This window comes from Bos javanicus, chromosome X, assembly GCF_032452875.1.
Source record: "Bos javanicus breed banteng chromosome X, ARS-OSU_banteng_1.0, whole genome shotgun sequence".
In the NCBI taxonomy this organism is placed as follows: Eukaryota; Metazoa; Chordata; class Mammalia; order Artiodactyla; family Bovidae; genus Bos; species Bos javanicus.
Genome location: NC_083897.1, coordinates 34,833,978 through 34,856,236, shown reverse-complemented (window position 1 = coordinate 34,856,236; position 22,259 = coordinate 34,833,978). Strand labels below are relative to the sequence as shown.

Sequence of the window (22,259 nt, the reverse complement as noted above, 5' to 3'; positions counted from 1 at the left end):
GCTATGCAGTTGGGGAGGAAGGGTGAGGCCAGGCCACCAGGCCAGACTAAGATCTTGGTTTTATTTGATAAGCAGTGGAAGCCATTCCACATCGTCTTGCTTAGCCATGAAAACAGAAAAACAGCACAGTGCTTTTCTATGCCCTGTGGAACATTTACTTGAGTCATGGCAATAAACTGGAGTCTTTGTTATGGTCGTTGGGGCCTGTTTTGAGAGATGGGGATGGAATTTGCGGCAGCCCTAAGCCCCCCAAGCCCACCCTGGCCCCTTCTCTCCTGCCCGACATTTCTCCCAGGGATTTTGGCAGAAGTGAACAACACTCACATCCCAGAATGTTCAGAGGCTTCCTTCACTTTCACTGCCTTCAGCAGCAACCCTTGAGATGCCATCCAGGGCCTTGGCCGGGTGGTGCCCCACCGATGCAGATAAGGAAGATCATGGAGCAGGGCTGGCATTTTAATAATGCCTTTTTTATTGCTTCCCTTGTGGCTCATCTGGTAAAGAATCTGCCTGCAATGTGGGAGACCTGGGTTCAATCCCTGGGTTGAGAAGACCCCCCAGAGAAGGGAAAGGCAACCCACTCCAGTATTCTGGCCTGGAGAATTTCATGGACTATATAGTCCATACAGTCGCAAAGAGTCAGACACGACTGAGCAACTTTCACATCATGACATCACATCCTTCTTTATTATCAAAGTCATTTGGGAATAGGAACAGTTATCAATTTTTGCTGACCTACAAATTACATGAATATTCAGCTCGTAAAATCTGCACTTGGAATATCCTATTATATCCAGACTGAGGCTTGGTCAGTGAGGTGGCTGTGCTGCCCACCTGGGGATGAGCTGACGGGGGTGGGGATCATGGTGTCTGTGTTGGGAAGGGTCTGCCACACAGGGGCTGCTGTGTCATGTTCCTCCAACTTCCTCTGCCCTCTCCACCCACAGAGAACTGCAACTCCAGTACTTTTCTGTACAGGAGCTGCCAATTTGACTTTGTGCTGGAGGAGTAAAGAAATCCTTGCCCAGCCACCAGAAGGTCTTCTGGGGTGGTTAGGCAACAGTGGTCTGGGTCAGGGGCCACTCTTGCTGACCTCCTTACTAGGGGTGCATACTTTACATCTCGGGGCTGCTGGTGGTACTGTTGAAGGAAGGGAGGCCGGGGTCTGGGGTCCTGGATCAACTATGTCTGGGCCCCCTTCAGCTGTAGGAGCCCTGTGCCCACAAGATCACAGTGCTCTGGCCGCTCTACCCCACCCCCACCCCAACATCAAAGCTGGTGGGGGCCGGGCAACTGTGGTGAGGTCAGAACTGTCCAGCAGAAGCAGCAAGGCCAGGAAACTTGGGGTAAGCTACCCCCATGTCCCAAGCCATGTGCCCAGCCATTGAGTTGTGTATGGGTCCCAGTGCTCAGGACACTACCCAGTAAGGAAAGCCATGAGGCTGAAGCTAGCATGCTGGGCATGGGCATCCTGGGAGCAAGGCTCACTTGGCCTTTGGATGGGGTCTCCCTCCCAGGCCCTTCCCTGACACACGCCTGCCCTTGGGCTGCTGGAAGAACCTCTTGTCTCCCTCAGAGAGGAGTCTGGAAGGAAAGACGAGCTGATTGAGTGTGTTGTGCACCGTGTATGAGTGGCCTGTGGGGCCCGGAGGGAGGGTGATGGACAGAAAAGCTTTGTCTTGTGTCATTCCAGGTGTAGCTTCCATTTGTGGCATGGGCTGCAGAGCCCCCAGCACCTCCTGGGGCAGTTTAGCACAGATCGTGGGGACAGCCATAGCTATTTCCAGGTGGAGTTGTGGCCTGGGAAGTTTGGCCCATGATCAGTCTTCTTGACGCAAGTCTGCTTCCCTGGGCAAGGTTGGGACAGAACCGCCCCCTCAGTTTGTGATGCAGAGTGCATGCAAGTCTCATTCCTTTGGTACTAAAGCCACCCCTGACCCTCGTGTGGACACTGCCATCTCTTGGTCTGGTCACCCTGTCTCTCCCAGCACCTGACATCAGACAGCTTTCTCTTGGGCTACAATCATCAAGAGACCCTCTGAAGCTGGGGGAATTAGGGCTCATGCCTGGGAAAAGAAAGATCCCAGTTAAAGCCATCAGTCTGCCCGGGCAGCCAAGTCTAAGGTCTCAGCCAAGAGTGCCAAGAATGCCTTGGAGCAGTAACTGGGACTAGAACTGCCTAAGAGAGCTTGCTCAGTGTGTTTTGCCTTTAGTCACATCCAAATCAAACTCATGCTGAACCAGCCAGCACATGAGCACTGGTTCTGGGCTTTAGTCCCGTGCCCTCCACTTTCCCCATCCTAAGATGGGGTGACACTGCAGCTACTGCTGTGGGGATCCCTGGAAAAAAGCAGGCCCTTATGACCCTCTGACCACCTGGCTTGGGGGTTGAGCTTGGAGCCGAACTGTTGATCAAGGTAGAGCCTGAGGGAACCACAGACTACCTCAGCTCAGGATTCTTGTCTGAAATCCAGAGGGTGGTGAAGCCGGAGTCATCTGGGTCAGATGGGACAAATCCTGGCCCAGAAACACCCTAAACATCAAATTCAAATAATAACCCCAACTGGATGCCTCTGGTTGAGTCAACTTTTGTGGTGCCCCTCTTGAAGGCTCTACAATGCCATTAAGCATCATCTAGCTAAAAGGCACTGTCTCTTTCTCCCTCCTTTTTTTTCTGATGGATAAACAGAGGCCCAGAGGGCTTCAGTGACTTGTACAGCAGAATGAGGCCCCAGCTGCATTATCTTGGGGTGTGTGCTGCTCTAGGACCTGCGTGACCAGCTCTCTTTTCTGTGTAAAGGGGAAAATACTATACTCCAGGAGTTGGTGATGGACAGGGAGGCCTTGCATGCTGCAGTCCATGGGGTCGCAGAGTCAGACACGACTGAGTGACTGAATTGAACTGAACTATAGTTGGGGAGGGTGGTTGTTTCAACAGATTTTTATTTCTCACAGATCTAGAGGCTGTCAAGGAGATCAAGATCAAAGTGACAGCAATGTAGGTTTTATTCTGAGACCTCTTCGATTGGCTTGTAGGTAGCCAACTAGTTGTGAGCTGATGTGAGTGCCTCTTTGTGCACACAATGTGAGAGGGAGAAAGCCCTTTGTGTCTCTTCTTCTAGGTGCACTAATTCCACTATGAGGACCCCAGCCTTATGACCTCATCTACAGCTAATCATCTCACAGAGGCCCCACCTCCAAATACCATCCCATTAGTGAGAGACCTTTAACATATGAGTCGAAGGGGGGCAGGCATTCAGTCCATAGCACCATGGTAGAGATCTGGCTGCCTGGCAAATGTCAAGCTTCTCCTATGGGTCTGTGGCCTCACTGCCCCTTTAACTTACCACTGGGGATGGGGGCTTCCTTTGCCTTATTCCAGCAATGGCTCAATACTTTAAGACTGACATTCAAAGTACATGATGACTTTAGGTTGGGTTATCCAAGCACCCCCTACCCCCTTTTCCCCTCCCCAGTGCACACACCTGGGAAGATGCTCTCCTTGGTGCTTGACTAAGAGCAAATCACTCTTCCTCCAGGGAGAACACTTGCCCGAAAGAAGAGAAGGAACCTGAGTGCAGAGCAGATGGGCACTGTGCCCTTGAGCAACCAGGCTCACCTCTGATGGGATATACCAGGCACAGCCACAGTCTACAAAGAGAGGTTAGCACCAGGCCAACTGTGTCGGGCCTCGGCTATCCAGAGGGCTTGGGCACACGGCCACTTGGGAAGGCAGGAGCCATTTCTAGGTTCCCAAAGTCAATCCTAAGTTCACAGAGAGTTGTAGTCAAAGATAGTTTTTATTAAGCAGTGGAACTGTGATGATTTTAGCACAATTTGTTGACCTATTTCAGCTTCCCACAATTGGATTGCTATTTCCCATGGGTTTCCCCAGTACAACTGTGGAGGAGGCACAGGCCTTGATGGTTGAAGCCAAGGCCTCGAAATTCTCACAGCTTGAGATGGAACAGCTGTTTACTAGATTGCAAACTGTGCTGGAAAATATTTCTTGGCAGAAAAAGGGTATTCTAAGCTGAGCAGACTGCAGCCTGCCTGCCCATGGTAGAATAGTTAAGTGCAACACTGGGCAGCAAAATTTCCAAGACACAGGTTTTAAAGAACTAACAATTAAAACAGAAAGTATTAGGAAATAAATGTCTTCACCCCCCACCCCCCACCCCCCAGTCCAGGGAACCTGGAGGTCCCCTGGCCATGCAAGCTTCGTTGGCCTGTCTTATCCCCCTTCTCTCAAGGCCTGAGAGAAAAGTAGAGCTAATGTGGCTCTACAGATTCAAGTGGGACTGCTGTGATGACATACAGGAGTTTAGCTCGTTCAGCCCATTATTCCCGGCTTGGACAGTCCCCAGTTCTGAAGAATGCTGGACTTGTTCAGTGGGTGCCACCTGCTGAGAGAAAAGGGACAAGATGGAGTCCTTTTCTAGAGTTCCTGGGCCCATTTTGCAGTGGTGTGAGGATCCCTTTGGTCTGAGCCAGTAAGCTGCTGAGAAGGAAAGCACAAGCCTGCAAGGTGCCAGTAGAAGTTGAAGCTGGGAGAATGGGATCCTCCCCAGCTTCTCTCTCCCAACAGCATAGTAGCTTAAAGAGCAGCAGAAGTAGGCCTGGGCTCTCCAAAAACTTGTCTGAATGCCTAAGGCTACTGGATTCCCTGTCTGGCTTCCCCCAACCCAGCTTCCAACAAGCCATGGCCAGCCAAGAAATTAGAAGATCTCTCTGGCCTCTCCCTGCCTCTACCTTTAGGTCTCACCATTCTACACAGACTAGATGACTTCCATGCAGAGCCTCAGTGGCAGCTACCTGGCTCACTCAACGTGACATGGAGAGGTAACAACCCATTCTGGCCTGTGGACAGGGGAGGAGGGACAGACACACAGATGGTGTCACCAAGAGTGGACTGCGGGGCACTTTGTGCAGGAGAAAGAGCAACCCCCTTGGGCTGGTTTTTGAAGGTGATAGATTTTAGTGAGTTGAACTCAAGGGGGTGGAGGACAAGACTAGGGAAACAGAAGGAGCAGGGCTGGGCTATGGGCAGAGGCTGAAGGTGTTGGAGGACCTAGGGAGAGCAAGGCTCCAGAGCGTGGAGAAGAGGAGCCAGGGCAGAGTGTGGGAGCCCCCACAGTCTTGTGGACAGGGAGCATCTGACACGGTCCTGCCCTTGGCTGCTCCCCTGGTTCTTATCCCACCTGTGTCACATCCCTGGGTCCTCTTTTCTCCACTAACTGGGCATCTGCCTCTCAGGGTAAGTGCTTGAGAACATGCATGAAGGTCTCAGCAGAGTCTGGCTTTGTAAATGAACCACAGCATACACTGACCATCTGATGGCATCATGAAGGCTGTCCCTTTAATGGGCCACCTTTCTGGAGGGCTGGTGGCCCAGCTGGTCAAGGGGTGTTTGTGAAATGAATCATACCATTTAAAATACCCAAACTCCTTCATTCTTCCTCAGTTTACTGGATTTTTGTTGTGGTTAGTTTTTTTTTTTTTTTTAAGGGGTTAAACCCTACACATGGACATCACCAGATGGTCAACACCAAAATCAGATTGATTATATTCTTTGTAGCCAACGATGGAGAAGCTCCATACAGTCAGCAAAAACAAGACCAGGAGCTGACTGTGGCTCATATAATGAACTCCTTATTGCCAAATTCAGACTGAAATTGAAGAAAGTAGGGAAAACCACTAGACCATTCAGGTATGACATAAATCAAATCCCTTATGATTATACAGTGGAAGTGAGAAATAGATTTAAGGGACTAGATCTGATAGACAGAGTGCCTGATGAACTATGGATGGAGGTTCATGACACCGTAGAGGAGACAGGGATCAAGACCATCCCCATGGAAAAGAAATGCAAAAAAGCAAAATGCCTGTCTGGGGAGGCCTTACAAATAGATGTGAAAAGAGAAGCGAAAAGCAAAGGAGAAAAGGAAAGATATAAGCATCTGAATGCAGAGTTCCAAAGAATAGCAAGGAGAGATAAGAAAGCCTTCCTCAGTGATCAATGCAAAGAAATAGAGGAAAACAATAGAATGGGAAAGACTAGAGATCTCTTCAAGAAAATTAGAGATACCAAGGTAATATTTCATGCAAAGATGGGCTCGATAAAGGCCAGACATGGTATGGACCTAACAGAAGCAGAAGATATTAAGAAGAGGTGGCAGGAATACACAGAAGAACTGTATAAAAAAGAGCTTCGTGACCCAGATAATCACAATGGTGTGATCACTCACCTAGAGCCAGACATCCTGGAATGTGAAGGCAAGTGGGCCTTAGAAAGCATCACTACGAACAAAGCTAGTGGAGGTGATGGAATTCCAGTTGAGCAATTTCAAATCCTGAAAGATGATGCTGTGAAAGTGCTGCACTCAATATGCCAGTAAATTTGGAAAACTCAGCAGTGGCCACAGGACTGGAAAAGGTCAGTTTTCACTCCAATCCCCAAGAAAGGTAATGCCAAAGAATGCTCAAACTACCAAACAATTGCACTCATCTCAAACGCTAGTAGTGTAGTGCTCAAAATTGTCCAAGGCAGGCTTCAGTAATATGTGAACCGTGAACTTCCAGATATTCAAGCTGGTTTTAGAAAAGTCAGAGGAACCAGAGATCAAATTGCCAACATCCACTGGATCATCGAAAAAGCAAGAGAGTTCCAGGAGAACATCTATTTCTGCTTTATTGACTATGCCAAAGCCTTTGACTGCGTGGATCACAAGAAACTGTGGAAAATTCTTCAAGAGGTGGGAATTCCAGACCACCTGACCTGCCTCTTGAGAAACCTATATGCAGGTCAGGAAGCAACAGTTAGAACTGGACATGGAACAACAGACTGGTTCCAAATAGGAAAAGGAGTACATCAAGGCTGTATATTGTCACCCTGCTTATTTAACTTCTATGCAGAGTACATCATGAGAAACGCTGGGCTGGAAGAAGCACAAGCCGGAATGAAGATTGCTGGGAGAAATATCAATAACCTCAGATATGCAGATGACACCACCCTTATGGCAGAACGTGCAGAGGAACTAAAAAGCCTCTTGATGACAGTGAAAGAGGAGAGTGAAAAAGTTGGCTTAAAGCTCAACATTCAGAAAACTAAGATCATGGCATCTAGTCCCATCATTTCATGGCAAATAGATGGGGAAACAGTGGAAACAGTGTCAGACTTTAATTTTTGGGGCTCCAAAATCACTGCAGATGGTGACTGCAGCCATGAAATTAAAAGACGCTTACTCCTTGGAAGGAAAGTTATGACCAACCTAGATAGCATATTGAAAAGCAGAAACATTACTTTGCCAACAAAGTTCCATCTAGTCAAGGCTATGGTTTTTCCTGTGGTCATGTATGGATATAAGAGTTGGACTGTGAAGAAAGCTGAGCATCTAAGAATTGATGCTTTTGAACTGTGGTGTTGGAGAAGACTCTTGAGAGTCCGTTGGACTGCAAGGAGATCCAACCAGTCCATTCTGAAGGAGATCAGTCCTGGGTGTTCTTTGGAAGGAATGATGCTAAAGCTGAAACTCCAGTACTTTGGCCACCTCATGCGAAGAGTTGACTCATTGGAAAAGACTCTGATGCTGGGAGGGATTGGGTGCAGGAGGAGAAGCGGATGACAGAGGATGAGATGGCTGGATGGCATCACCGACTCGATGGACATGAGTTTGAGTGAACTCCGGGAGTTGGGATGGACAATAAGGCCTGGTGTGCTGTGATTCATGGGGTCACAAAGAGTCGGACATGACTGAGCAACTGAACTGAACTAAGTTCTTTTAAGATTTCTAAAGCCAGAACCCAAACACCCTTTGTTTGTGGCATTAGTCAGATTGAGAGTTTGTGGTCCCCAAGGGGACTTCTGGGAGTATATCTGGGAGCCAAACCTGCTATGTGACTGTGGTCTCGATCAGCTCGCATCCCTGCCCTAGCAACATGGGCACTGCAGGTGGTCCCCAAGGTGGGGTTTGCCCTGCCAAATACAGGGCACTGCATGGTTGGATGCCAAGCACTCATCAGAAGGACTCCTGGTTTATTTTCAATACAAGGAAACACACTCACACCAAGCCTTGGATTTTGTAGCAGAACTAAAGATACAGAAGTTCAGAAAGGTATCCCATCTAGGGCACTGAGTTCAGCATATGGCAAGACTCACTCTGCCCAGGGAACACATTTTTGATAAGTTTCCAAGTAGGACTGCATTTAATATCTATGAGAACAGCTCACTTTTTCATGGAAGCCTAGAGAGTCTTTTGTTCAGCCATGACTGCTACCTCCATGTGGGTACCTGTCCTCAAATTTTCTTGTGCTTTCAAGTGTGGGTTTCACACACAGAGCCTATGCAGAAGGGGTGTAGTGCTGTGCAGAACCTCCAACCTGGGTCGGGGGCAGAGAAGAAGGGAGTGCTATACCTGAGTACAGATGGTTTGGCCCAGGGTGGCCTGCTCATTGGGAGACCAATTACTCATTTGGACTGCTTGGTAAAGATGACTCTGCGAGTCTTGAGGCTCTTGCCAGAGGCAGATGTAGTCCTGTGGAGTCTCCAGTGTTACAAGCTGCGGGTTGTGAGTGATAGTAGTCTGAGGGAGGTTGGTAGAATAAATGTCATGGGACCCTGGGCCGTGGGTCACAGGAAAAAGATTCATGTGGGGCTGATGGTGATCTTCAGGAAATAATCTGTAATGGAAGAAACATGTTACAGAGACACGGGTCTAACAATGAGGCCCAAGAGACATCATCTTGCTCATTAAGAGGTACTCAAAGAACCTTTGGTTTGGGTGGCCGAATCAGGAGTCACTTGCTTGGACTCTCACTTTGGCCTGAATAAGACTCAATTCTCCAAAGTAAAGCAAATGGAAACACTGAGAAAATTTAGTCATTTGTATCAAGTGGTATTGTTGCTATTACTTGGATGGTCCTGCTTCTTTCAATATGGTGATCTCTGTGTAAGTCACTTCACTGACTCAGAAGTCAGGGACTTGCCCTTCATCACCGAAGGAGCCCGAGACCCAGAGAGGCTGCAAGTCTGCTTTCTCCTCTAAGTCCAGGGCTCCCTCTATCACCCTAAACTTGAGGGTTGTGTGATAAACAGAGATTTCTGAGCATCATCCCAGACTCTGAATATGCACTTTCAATAACCTCCTCAGGTTGATTCTGATAATTAGGCCAGTGGGAAACATGGCATTAACCCATCCCACATGTCAGGGTCACTGTTCCTAAAGGAAGACCCAGAAGGAACTCAGGAGAGCTTTAGGAGAGCTGCTCAGAGACTGGCATTCATTCAAAAATAAATATTGGGCACCAAGACTGTGCTTACACCACCTTTCATTGCTGAGCAGAAGCTTCTTTTTCTGGCATTGAGACCAAAGATTTTATCCCTGAGCAGAAACTGTTCCTGTCCTCATAGTGCCTCCCAGGACTTTGTCTTTCTATATTCTTGGCTCTTTAGGTATCCAATGCCATATGGATTGTCAGTGCCATGGAGATCCCTTCACCTGCTCTACTGTGACCACAAGATCCCAGGAAAATGGAAGCAGGAAGTTAGGAGCCAGGAGTCACTCAGCTGGGGACGCTCAAGACTTCCCAATAGACACCCTGTACCGTGAGACTTGGCTTGGCTAGAAGAAGTCAAGCAATTTCAAGATCGGCATGCTACTTCCCTAGCTTGGAGACTTCCTGATCTAGCCTTCTTATTTTCGGAGACAACTCTGTTCCATCAAGGCATGCTTGGCTATGGATCATGCCAGCAGAGGCAGTGAGGCCACAGAACAGGATGAATTGGAGCATGTTGCTTGGGATAGGGGACTTTGGGTGCCCATGGGCACGTCGCCCATGGTTTCGGACGTGATGTCCAGCCACCATAGGAAAGCAGTGACCTCAGTCCTTATGACCATCTCATGGCCTCCTTACCTGAATCTACCATTTTCTGGGCCATTGAAGTTTTCTGCATGATAGTAACCAGAAGCATTGAAGTTTTCAGTAAGGTAGTAGCCAGGGGCATTGAGGCTTTCGGCACGATAGTAGCCAGAGGCACTGAGATTTTCTGCATGATAGTAGCCAGAAGGCTGCTGTTCAGCCACCATTTGGGTAGGAATAAACATGGGTGGTGGTGGTGGTGGTCGTCGTAGGGGTAGGGGTAGGGGCATGAAACCATCATTGTAGCACAACATAGAGCAGCTAAGTTGGTTTGGCACGAATACTTGCATTTCTTGGTTTTCTCTGGTGGTATTACACTGTTGTGGCTGCTCAGGCAGTGGCAGAAGCTGCTGCTGCTGTTGTTGCAGCTGCTGCTGCTGTTGCTGCTGCTCCTGCTGTTGCTGTTCCTGCTGCTGCTGCTGTTGTTGCAGCTGCTGCTGTTGCTCTTGGTTCACCTCTTCCTGAATGGGCACCTGCATCCACAGGAAAGAGAGAAGAGCAACTCAGTGTCTGCCAGAGCCTCATACATGGAACAAACTCTCCATCTTCTGTGGCAGAAGACAACAGGAACACTTCCTCTCTGGGTGCCCCGGCAGTCTGGTGACTCTGCTCCCAGCTGTGAGAAGCTGTGGTCCAGAACCCATGTGTGCATGTGCACCCAGGTACAGCTGGCCTGGACGTTTTATCTCAGGCAAATGAACTGTACCCAACCGGGAAACCACCACTCCCACCAGAGAAACAGGGGAGCCCACGCTTTCATAAGAATGAACTCTGCCTTTGGCTACAGCGATGAAAGCGGCCTGCTGTACCTGAGAAGATGTGTCAAAAGTCTGCTGAAGCTCCTCATGGATCTGAGAAGAACCTGGTAAACATGAACCACTGACAGATGTGGCCTCCGAAATATCGGAGAAGGGACTCGTCATTGCCTCAGAACGTGGTTTCTCAGGTGCTGGCTCCAGCAAATCAGGACTAAGAACACGGCCTACGATGGATGGCAGTGCCTGTAAGGACACAGTATCACAAAGGTCTTACTCAGGGCCCACAGCTTTCCTTAGGGCAGAAGACATGCTGGTCATGGAGCAAGACTTTCAGCTCACAGAGAGCCTTGGCCCATCTCAGCTCCTGCAACTAAAAGAAAAGGAGCAAAGCCCTAAGTCCCTGCAAAAGATCATTCCAGATGTGCCATGCTTCCCTGGAGGCAGTTGCCCTCACGACTAGCAGGCCCTATCGACTAACCCCTTGGAGGCTGTCCAGGTCCCTTACTCGTCTCCCTTTTGCCACTGGCATGGAACTGGTCTCTGACCTGTGGCTTGGAATTATTCCTCTCTTGGAGCTGCTCCTTCAAAGTTTCCAGGGAGCTCCTCTGTTTTTTTAATTCAGTGTTCAGTAGTTGTATTTTCTCATTCAGCTGCTCCTGGAATTTCTTCATCATTTCCTCCTGACTCTTGAGGTATGATGTGATGTGTGGTGACAGCTGTAGGGGCTGTGGGGAGACATCACTATGGTTTATATATGGGGCCACCAGCTTCTCCAAATTCTACCACATTGTTTCATTCCCAAGCTTTGGCATACTGAGAATGTGAACAACAACACCCCAACCCTGATTTCATTCACTACTAGAAAGTGTGAAGAAATGTTAGGGAATCCAAAAATCCTATCATCAGAAAAGATTACGGGGAATGTTTAGTCTAATTTTTCCCCAAACATTGACTCAGAGACATGAAATAACCTTCCCACAGTCCTTAGTGGAAGAGTCAGAGTGTAGCAGGTCAGATCACAAATGAGACATGTGGAAACATCCATCAAAGCTCCTGCTAGTGATGCAGAAAGAAGAAAGAGGCTCAATTGGCACTTCCTTTCATCCAAGCACTCATCTAAGCACCATCAGAATCCACAGATCTGACTTTCACACAACTATGGTGTCCACATACAACTTGTGTGGAACACTCTCCCCTTAGCCCTAGAAATCTAATTTTAACTTGAGTATCAGCCTCAGATCTGCTGATAAACAGATGTATGTGTGTGCTTAGTCACTCAGTTGTGTCTGACTCTTTGTGACCCCACAGACTGGAGCCCATCAGGCTCTTCTGTCCATGGGGAGTCTCCAGGCAAGAATACTGGAGTGGGTTGCTATGCCCTCCTCCAAAGAATCTTTTCAACCCAGGGATCAAACCCAGGTCTCCCACATTGCAGGCGGATTCTTTACTTCCTGAGCCACCAGGGAAACCCAAGAATACTGAAGTGGGCAGCCTATCCCTTCTTCAGGGGCTTTCCCCAACCCAGGAATGGAACCTACATTACAGGCAGATTCTTTACCAACTGAGCTACCAGGGAAGCCCAAACAAATGTATAGGTCAATAAAATTAGAAACTGTGTTGCAGGACAAACTAATGCTTTGCACTGGCAGGAAAGGGATGAGGCAAGTCACACTTGAAAGGGAAGCTGGGAAAAGAGCCTTGTGCAGACCATACACATTTAGGTGGCCAGGGAACTTAAACACTGCTGCCAGGAGGCATGTTCTAAAGCACAGATTTGATTGGGGAAGTGACATGTTCAGATCAGTGTTGTAGAACATGCCTTTGGGCAGCAGTGTGGAAGATGAACTGACAGGACAAAGTAAGTCTGGAGTCAGAAAAAAACCTAGTGAGGAGGCAATGGAGTTAATTTAAGATAGAGATAACTGGGACCTGAAACAGATCAGAGACAGGAGACAGACAGGAAGAGTCAGGGGAGTGCCCAAGATGGAAGAGTAGGAAGACCCTGAGCTCATCTGCTCCCATGGGCGCACCAAAATTCTATCTACCGAGCAACTATTGATGAGAAAGATCTGAAGACCAGAACAAAAGATCTTCTACAACTACAGATCTTCTCTACAGAGAAGGAACCATGAAGAGATGGGTAGCAAGAGTGGAGTTGCATGACAGTTCAGTCACATACCCTAGGGTAGGTGACCCACAGACATGAGGACAATTACAATTGCAGAGGTTCTCCCTGGGGTGTGAGAGGTCTGAGCCCCATTTCAGACTTGCCAGGCTGAGGGTCCTGCCCAGGAAGCTGAGTTCCCAGATCATTTGGCTTTGAAAGCCAGTGGGACTTACCTTCAGGAGAGCCAAGGGGCATAGGAAATAGAGATTTCACTCTTACAGGATGCACACAAAGTCTAACATACTCCTGGATCCAGGACAGAAGCAGTAACTGGATAGGAGGCTGGGTCAGACTCACCTGCTGATTGTGGACAGCCTCCCAAGAGGCAGAAGGCAACTGTGGCTCCCCTCGGGGACATAGACACTGACAGTAGCCATTTTTGGAGTTCATTCTTCTATGTGGACACTGGTGTTGGCAAGGGCCATTGTGGGATCCTCTCTCAAGCTTATTAGCCCTGGGACCCAGCCCTGCCCTGGCCCAACAGTCTATAGGTGCCAGTTCTAAGATGCCTCTGGCCAAGCAAATAGCCATACAAGGATACAGGCCCACCCACCAACAGGCTGGCTGCCTCAGGACCACCTGAGCTTTCAGCTAACTCTGGACCTGACCCAATCCACCAGAGGGCTCAGGACACAGACTTGCCCACCAGTGAACTGCCACTACTCCTGGTACCTCCTGGGTCCCCACCCTGCTCACTAGCTGGGCAACATCAGCTCTGGGACCCTGAGGGCTCTGCAGCCAGAAATATCAGGTCCCAGCTCCATTCAGCAGGAGCTGTCACTGTCCCCAAGACACCCTGGGTCCCAGGCCAATCCACTGGTAGGAAGATACCAGCTCCAGGACCACAGTAGCCCCACAGACGGCCCTGTCAGGATCTCGTCTAAAGACATCACCAAAAAACTACTAGAATTTATAAATGAATTTGGTAAAGTTGAGGATACATTAATATATGGAAATCTGTTGCATTTGTATACATTATCGACAAATTATCAGAAAGATAAATCAATAAAATAATCCCATTTATAATTACATCAAAAGCAATAAAATCCTTAGGAATAAACCTACCTAGGGAGTTTAAAGACCTGTACTCTGAAAACTGTAAGACAGTGGTGAAATAAACTAAAGATGACATGAACAGATGGAAAGTTATACTGTATTCATAGATAGAAATAATGTCAAAATGACCATACTACCAGAGGCAATGTACAGATTCAAAGGAATCCCTATCAAAATACCAATGGTGTTTTTCACAGAAGTAGAACAAATAACTCTCAAATTGTGTATGGAAACACAAAAGACACTGAATAACTAAGACAATCTTGAGAAGGAAGAACAAAGCTGGAGGTATCATGCTCGCTGACTTCAGACTATACTACAAAGCTACTGTAATCAAAACAGAATGGTACTGGAACAAAAGCAGACATATAGGTCAATGGAACAGAAGAGAGAACCCTGAAATGCACCCACACTTATATGGGTAATTAATTTACAACAAAGGTGGCAAGAATATACAACAGAGAGAAAACAGCCTCTTCAATAAGTGTTGTTGGGAAAACTGTACAGCTACATGCCAAAGAATCTCACAACATAAATAAAAATAAATTCAAAATGGATTAAAGAGTTAAATGTAAGCCCTGAAGCCATAAAACTTCTAGAAGAAAACATAGGCAGTATGCTCTTTGATATCAGTCTTAGTAATATTTTTTGATATGTCTCCCCAGGCAAGGGAAACAAAAGCAAAACTAAACAAATGGGACTATGTCAAACTAAAAAGCCTCTGGACAGCAAAGGAAACTATCAACAAAATGAAAAGGCTGCCTACAAAATGGGAGAATATATTTGCAAAAGAAATATCTGATAAGTGGTTAATATCCAAAATACACAAAGAACTGATACAATTCAACATCAACAAACAAATAAACAGTCCCCAAATGGGCAGGGGATCCGAACAGATATTTTTTTTCCAAAGAAGACATACATATTACCAAGAGGCACATGAAAAGATGGTCAACATCACTAATTATCAGGGAAACATAAATCAAAACCACAACGAGATGTTATCTCACACCTGTGAGAATGGCTATTATCAAAAAGACAACAAATAATCAAAGTGTTGGTGGAGATATGGAGAAAAGGGAACTCTCCTGCATTGTTGGTGGGAATGTAAATTGGTATAGTCCCTATGGGAAAACAGTATGGAGATTCCTCAAAAAATGAAAAATGAAACCAGCATAAGATCCAGAAATTCCACTCCTGGGTATTTATCTGAAGAAAAGAAACACACTAATTAGAGAAGGGTGTTGGAGAAGACTCTTGAGAGTCCCCTGGACTGCAAGGAGATCCAACCAGTCCATTCTGAAGGAGATCAGCCCTGGGATTTCTTTGGAAGGAATGATGCTAAAGCTGAAACTCCAGGACTTTGGCCACCTCATGCGAAGAGTTGACTCATTGGAAAAGACTCTGATGCTGGGAGGGATTGGGGGCAGGAGGAGAAGGGGACGACAGAGGATGAGATGGCTGGATGGCATCGCTGACTCGATGGACGTGAGTCTGAGTGAACTCCGGGAGTTGGTGATGGACAGGGAGGCCTGGCATGCTGTGATTCATGGGGTCGAAAAGAGTCAAACACGACTGAGCGACTGATCTGATCTGATCTGATGTTCACTGCAGCACTATTTACAATAGCCAAGATATGGAAGCAATGTAAATGTCCATCAAAAGATGAATGAATAAAGATGGAGCATACATACATTTGAGATTCCCAGGTAGCACAATGGTAAAGGACCCGTGCGCCAATGCAGGAGATACAAGAGATGCAGGCTCAACTCCTGGGTTGGGAAGATCTCCTGGAGAAGGAAACGGCAATCCACTACAGTATTCTTGCCTGGAAAACTCCATAGACAGAGGAGCCTTGTAGGCTACAGTCCTTGGGGTCACAAAGAGTCAGACACGATTGAGCAACTGAGCACAGCCCAAACATATAATTGGAATATTATATGTTATATGGAATATATATGTTCAGTCATTAAAAGGAATGAATCTTTGTCATTTGCAGCAACATGGGTGGACCAATAGTGTATAATGCTAAATTAAGTCAGAAAGAGAGAGACAAACACATTGATTTCACTAAAATATGCAAAGTAAAAAAGCAAAGCAAATGAACAAGTAAGACAAATCAGAATCAGAGTCATAGATACAGAGAACAAACAGGTGGTTGCCAGAGGGGACAAGAGTGAGATATTAGAGGAAAAGATGAAGAGATTAAGAAGTACAAACTTTCAGCTACAAATTAAATGAGTCACAGATGTGAAAAGTACAGTATGGGGAACATAGTCAATAATTATGTATGTGTATGGTGACAGATGGTAACGACGTATTGTGGTGATCATTTAAAAATGTATAAAAATATCAGACCACTGTGTTGTATACCAGGAACTAACATAGTGTTCTAGGTCAATTACACTGCAAAAATAAACTCATAGACAAAGAGATCAGATTTGTGCTTAGCACAGGTGAGTGGGGGTGGTGGGGAAATGGATGAAGGCAGTCAAAAGATACAAACTCCAAGTTAAAGATAAATAAGTTACAGAGATGTAACATACAACGTGACAAAAATATAACTAACACTATTGTATATTATACATAAAAGTTGTTAAGAGATCAAATCCTAAGAGTTCTTGTCACAAGGAAAAAATCTTCTAAAATTTCCCTTCTCCAGCTTTTCTCTGTCTTCTGGGTATACTCCAGTCTGTCAGTCCATGGCACCCAGAAACAAGCCTATTACATTATCACAGGAAGAGCCAGGCTATACACATTGCTGATTATTTTGACCATTTTAAACAAAAGGTATATTTAAAGCTTAAAAAGAAATTAACTCAAAGAAGAAGAGAAAGCCATCATCAGTGAAAGGGGAAGCACAACTTTCTAGCCTGATAGGGACATAAACAAAGACAAATGTATTTCTTCACAAATTTTCTTTTAAATAGCTGAAAGAACTTTCAGAGCAGTCTAAAAATCCCTGCAAGGCAAGCAGACCACTTCAGGTGAAGAAACTGAGGCTCAGGGGTGTGCCAAGGTCACAGTGCTGGGGCCAAAACACAGTTGTTTTCTAGCCCTCGCTTCTTCTCATTAGAAGAGGATGCCATCTAATGAAGAGACTCACCTAACGCTTGGTAGTTATTGCATACAATTCCACATAACAGACCATAAACTCATTATCTTGGCTGCCAATCCTGATGACAATAATCCTTTCTAATATAAAGATAATCACCCAAACCTGTGATTATGTAGATAAATTTGGACATAGAACAACAAGAGTCATGAATCCAACTGCTTTGATTTGGCCTTGAACCATACATTGGTGCTGACAGTTGAAAGTGGGATATATCTAACATTCTGACAACCCATTGGGGAGACCTAGCTTGTGGTGTGGAAGTGTTGGTATGGGTAGGCAGGAAAACCATCCTCCCATGGGACAGTTAGCATCTCCTCACAGATAACGAGCAGAGCGCTTAAAAACAGTGCCTTTTGTTAGTAGTCAAACTTCCTATTTGACTCAAACTTTCTCTCAAGTACAGAGTGTCTTTGGATATTTCAAGTTAAGAGGAGAACAGTACTTCATCTTACTTAAAGAACCTCCAATCTCCCTGTTGGCTAGGGCCCATTGGATTCTCAGCAGCATCAGAAAATCCAGTACAACAGAAATGATGATACAGTTTTAAAATAAACAAAGAGTGTTCTTTCTGCAAAGTGAAATTGAGCACAAGAGTGGAAATTTGGGGCTTTTTAGGGATAGTGGTACAGATAGATATGTGGAGCAAGACTCCCAGAGCACCCGATCTCTGATATCAGCAGCCAAACTGGAGGACCAGTCTCTTGCTCCACTTGGTTCACCTGGTCTTCCTGGGTCTGCTGGTACTGCTCATACTGCTGTTACTACTGGTCCCCCAGGCCCTTCTGGTCCACCTGGCCCACCCAGCCTACCTGATACTCTTGTTCTTTCTGGCCCTCCTCGTCTTCCTGGTCCTTCTTGTTTTCTTGATCCTTCCAGTCCTTTTGGACTTCCTCATGGTTCTCTTCGTATTCTTGATCTTCCTGGTTCTCATGGACATCCTTGTCTGACTCTTCTGTATGATCCATAACACTCACCTTGTGTACATGATTCAACTCATACACATGAGTCACATGTCCCATCCCAAGTTCTGATTCAAAGCTCTGCCTCGAGTACATTTCTGAGGAAGAAAAAATTGGAATTCATAACGAAAAAGGCTAAATTACTAACATCCCCAAACAGATTACACAGATTTCTCTGTTTATTTCTTGTTATATATTATAGAAACAGGAAGGTACACTTTTACTCCATGTTATGGATTAGATGCACCAGGTACCAGGAGTAATTCAGAACATTATTTAAAAATCTGTTCACATTTGAAGTCCATACACCCAAGCATAAGCAGGCACCCAACCCATTCACATTGTGTCTTTTCATTATAAAAGTTCTTTTGGCTCTGCTACTTGAATTTGGTATGTTTCAACTAATCAAATCAAACCTAGTCATAATGCACTTCTGAAAAACTAGGTTCCCAAGCAGACAGGATCTTGGATCTGCCTGAAGTGCTCTTGGAGGTGGTGTGACATGACTCTCCTTCAGCAGCCCCCAGAACATTATTTGAATAATGCAAAATGATAGAATCATTTCAGTACAGAGTTTGGCAGTTCTCTTCACACACACTTCCCACAGGACCCACTAGTCCCACTCCCAAGAATTTACCCAAATGCTTTAAAAGTGTATAGGCACACAAAAAACCTCTATGCAAATGTTTTACTAGCTCTATTTATAATCACCAAAAACTTGGAACCAATCCAGATGTTCTTCTTCAGATGAATGAATTAAAAAAAAAAAAAAAAACACCGTGGTACATTCATAAAATGAAGTACTACTCAGCAAGAAAAAAGGAATGAACCACTGATTCACACATTTGAATCTTAAATGCATTTTGTTAACAGAGACAGGCCAAAAAGGCTAGACATTGTATGATTCCATTTACATGACATTCTGGTAAAAGGAAACCAGAGATCAATGGAGTAGAGATCAATGGTTGCCAGAGGATGGGGGACAGAGTTTGAGTTCAAAGACGCAGCACAAAGGAATTTGAGAGGTGGCAGAGCTGTTCTGTTTGTACTGTGGTGGTAGCTGTATGACTTTGCCTTTGTCAAGAACTGTACACCTCAAAGAGCGGATTTTACAGTGTGTAAACTAAATTGGTCTTACACATTTTCAAAATCACAGTCATGGGTTCATGGACTTTGCCCATGCTCCACCAAAAACAATTGGTTAGAAAGGATTTTTCTTCTTTTTTAAGAAATTTTAATTAGAAGATAATTACTTAACAATATTGTGATGGCTTTTGCCATCCATCAACATGAATAGGCTATACATATACATATGTCCCCTCCCTCTTAAATGCCCTTCCCACCTCCCTCCCCATCCCACGTCTCTAGGTTGTCGCAGAGCACCACAGAGACTTTGGGTTCCCTGCGTCATACAGCAAATTCCCACTGGCTATCTAGTGTACATATAGTGTACGTATATATATGTATATGTTTCAATGGTATTCTCTCAAATCATCCCACACTGCTTCCCCTACTGTGTCCAAAAGTCTGTTCTTTATGTCTGTGTCTCCTTTGTTGCTCTGCAAATAGGATCATCGGTACTATCTTCTTAGATTCCATATATATGTGTTAATATATGCTACTTGTCTTTGTCTTAGAAGGATTTTTTAAACAAAGCTTTGAGACTGACAACAATACTGGAAGAATTTTTAACTAGAATATTTCAAAAATACAGGCATTACTTCTATATATGGGGATTCTACAAGTTATCAATGATAAGATCAGCTAATTGGAGGGCATGATTTGCATTTGGCCTTCACTGTTGTTTTGTATTCTATTTTTCATACAATTATATTAATGAAATGTTTTTAATATTTAAACTTCTGTAGTAAATATCACTGTTTTTGAGAGACTATCACTTCACTCTTTAGTAACAATTCTTCTTATAGTACAGTTTTTAAAAAAAAAGAGATTTCTTTGGACTGCAATTAATATACCATAGCAAAAAAGGCTGCATAAGTCTGAAAAGATAAGGTGCTACTCCTCCAAGGACTGAGATCTAGCACCAATCTTTAGATCAAAATTAAATGGGAGATTTACAATGTTGGTTAGTTTCAGGTGTAAAGCAACATGATTCAGTTATATATATATTCTTTTCCCATATAGGTTATTGCAGAGTATTGAGTAGAGTCCTCTGTTCTATACAGTAGGTTCTTATTAGTTATCTTTTTTATGAATAGTAGTGTGTATATCTCAGTCCCAATCTCACAATTTATCCCTTTCCCATGCTTCACCTTTGATAACCATAATTTTGTTTTCTATGTCTGTGAGTCCATTTTTATCTAGATTCCACATATTTCAATAAAAACCTTAAAAAAATAAGTTGGAGATAATAATACCATTCCCAAACACTTGAATCATTGCTGAGATATTAATTTGCACTGCTCTCAAATCATCATTCACAAAAACTTACAGATGATGAAGAAAGTTACAATTCACTTTTGTGATTTCATACCATTATAAACAGAACACTATCTTCATTTGAAAAACTGTAACTACTCTGTAGGTCACTATTTTTCTTTTGATAGTCCCCATCCAAATGTTAAAATGTACCCACCAGAAGATGCAGGTATGCTTGGCAAGGGGGACACTGTGTTGAAGTCATCAGACATAACGGGATTTACATTAAAGGAGTCCATAGAATCTGATGATTCAGAAAGTTCAGTCTCTATAGCATTTGCTGGTTCCTAGGAATTTCCAAAAGGGAAGGAGAAGATGACATCTCAATTTGGTGACAAAGAGATATATAAAACAACAGAAAACACAGGTAGAACACAAACTTTGATATATTTCACATCATTTCTAACATTGTTTCAATAAATTGAATACCTAACAGAAAATTATCATGAAACATGTACTTGAAAAAAATTGCTGGAAGGTAACAACAAGCAGAGATTATGGGTGTCATATGCTATCCAACATCAAAACTCAGAAGAGAAATATGGTATAGATGTGGTAAAAGCACAAGCATAAGAAAAATGTGTACCAGTCGAAGGCTGTTGCTATACAAACACACACACACACGTGTGTGTGTGCATTTCAGAGGTGTTGGTAGCATGCTGGTTCAGAAAAGTGGGAAGGCTGTAAGAGAACTACCCTCCACTGATGGGGCCATTTTTCTACAGATCTTCCACATGCAGACTAGGTTTAGAGAAAGGAAAGGACAACTGGGGGCTGTTTAACCACTTCTCTCTTTTTTATACAAACTAAAGTTGAAAGTATTATTAACAAAAGTACCTTTACTATATAGTAGCAGAGAGACAGCAATGATCCTGGGGAGCTTCTAGTGCAAACTCCCCATTTGATAGTGTCAAAAAGGAGAAGGTCATACAGCAAGTGAGAAGCAGAATGAGTGATATACTCCAGTGATTTCAAGCTCAGTCTAAGCTATCTGTTGTTTTAAACCATATACATTATATTCACACTTAGTGATCCACTTCCACTTACATAACAACTGGAGCCTTTCTGAATAGTCTGGGGCTCACTGTTCATATGAAATTTAAGTATCTGGTTTATCAGTGAAATCTTGGAAATCTCTGCCAAAAGATCGTGTACGTGTTTGTGTGTTTGTTTTAGACTAGATTAACACATAGACGCATGCTCATTTTTTCTTAAGGAAGCTGTTTGTTGGAGCACATTCATCTAGATCAGGTCCCAGCATTTGAACTTCAGGAAACTATGCAACTTCACTGCTCAAGTACAGTGTTTTGTACTCTTCAAAATGAGCAATATGTTTCTGAGGATGTGGTAATCTTTTCATTACGCTGAGAAAGATATTCGGCTGGGGAGATATTCATTAAGATATGATATGACCTCTCTTTCTCTGTCCTCTTGGTTCTGTTCTTTATCATAGCTATATATCAATTTAATCACTAGCTCCTTGCTTCCTGGGTGATTTTCAAGGGAAATATATATACTTGGATGTTAAGATGTCCATATTTGTACATTCATAATTTTTAGCCCATCAACAGAAATGCGGTGAGTTAAGTGATCTTAACTGATGGAATCATGTACAGTAATAGTAAACGGCTTGGGAAAAAATGAAGGAAAGAAACAAAGCAAAGAATCTTCTAGTTTAAAATACTGTTAGGATGAAGGCCTGAAGACAGTCTTTCAAAAGAGGCAGCTAGAAGCTAAAAGTAAAGATGAAATGAACATGAACACATGGGGCAGAAAAGCAAACAGTAAGCTCACACACATTCAAGAGGACTTTCAGATTCATTTTTATTCCATAATTGTTTCTA

The 22,259-nt window shown here is 44.6% G+C and overlaps 1 protein-coding gene across 4 annotated transcripts in view; it reads right to left on the bottom strand.

Annotated features, from left to right (window-relative positions):
- Window positions 1-3,781: 3,781 nt before the first annotated feature.
- PASD1 (PAS domain containing repressor 1) overlaps window positions 3,782-22,259 on the bottom strand; it is a 111,766-nt gene continuing 93,288 nt past the window's right edge. For 2 of the 4 annotated variants that reach the window (XM_061408741.1, XM_061408740.1), the window contains exons 11-18: window positions 20,573-20,702; window positions 17,827-18,074; window positions 11,222-11,401; window positions 10,728-10,919; window positions 10,359-10,391; window positions 10,207-10,295; window positions 8,415-8,679; window positions 3,782-4,406 (exon numbers count right to left, since the gene is read on the bottom strand). In XM_061408741.1, coding sequence (XP_061264725.1) covers window positions 4,284-4,406; window positions 8,415-8,679; window positions 10,207-10,295; window positions 10,359-10,391; window positions 10,728-10,919; window positions 11,222-11,401; window positions 17,827-18,074; window positions 20,573-20,702 — 1,260 coding nt within the window. In that variant the 3' untranslated portion in view covers window positions 3,782-4,283. The remainder of the gene's footprint in view (window positions 4,407-8,414; window positions 8,680-10,206; window positions 10,296-10,358; window positions 10,392-10,727; window positions 10,920-11,221; window positions 11,402-17,826; window positions 18,075-20,572; window positions 20,703-22,259) is intronic. The other 2 variants (XM_061408742.1, XM_061408743.1) reach the window with 2 other exon arrangements.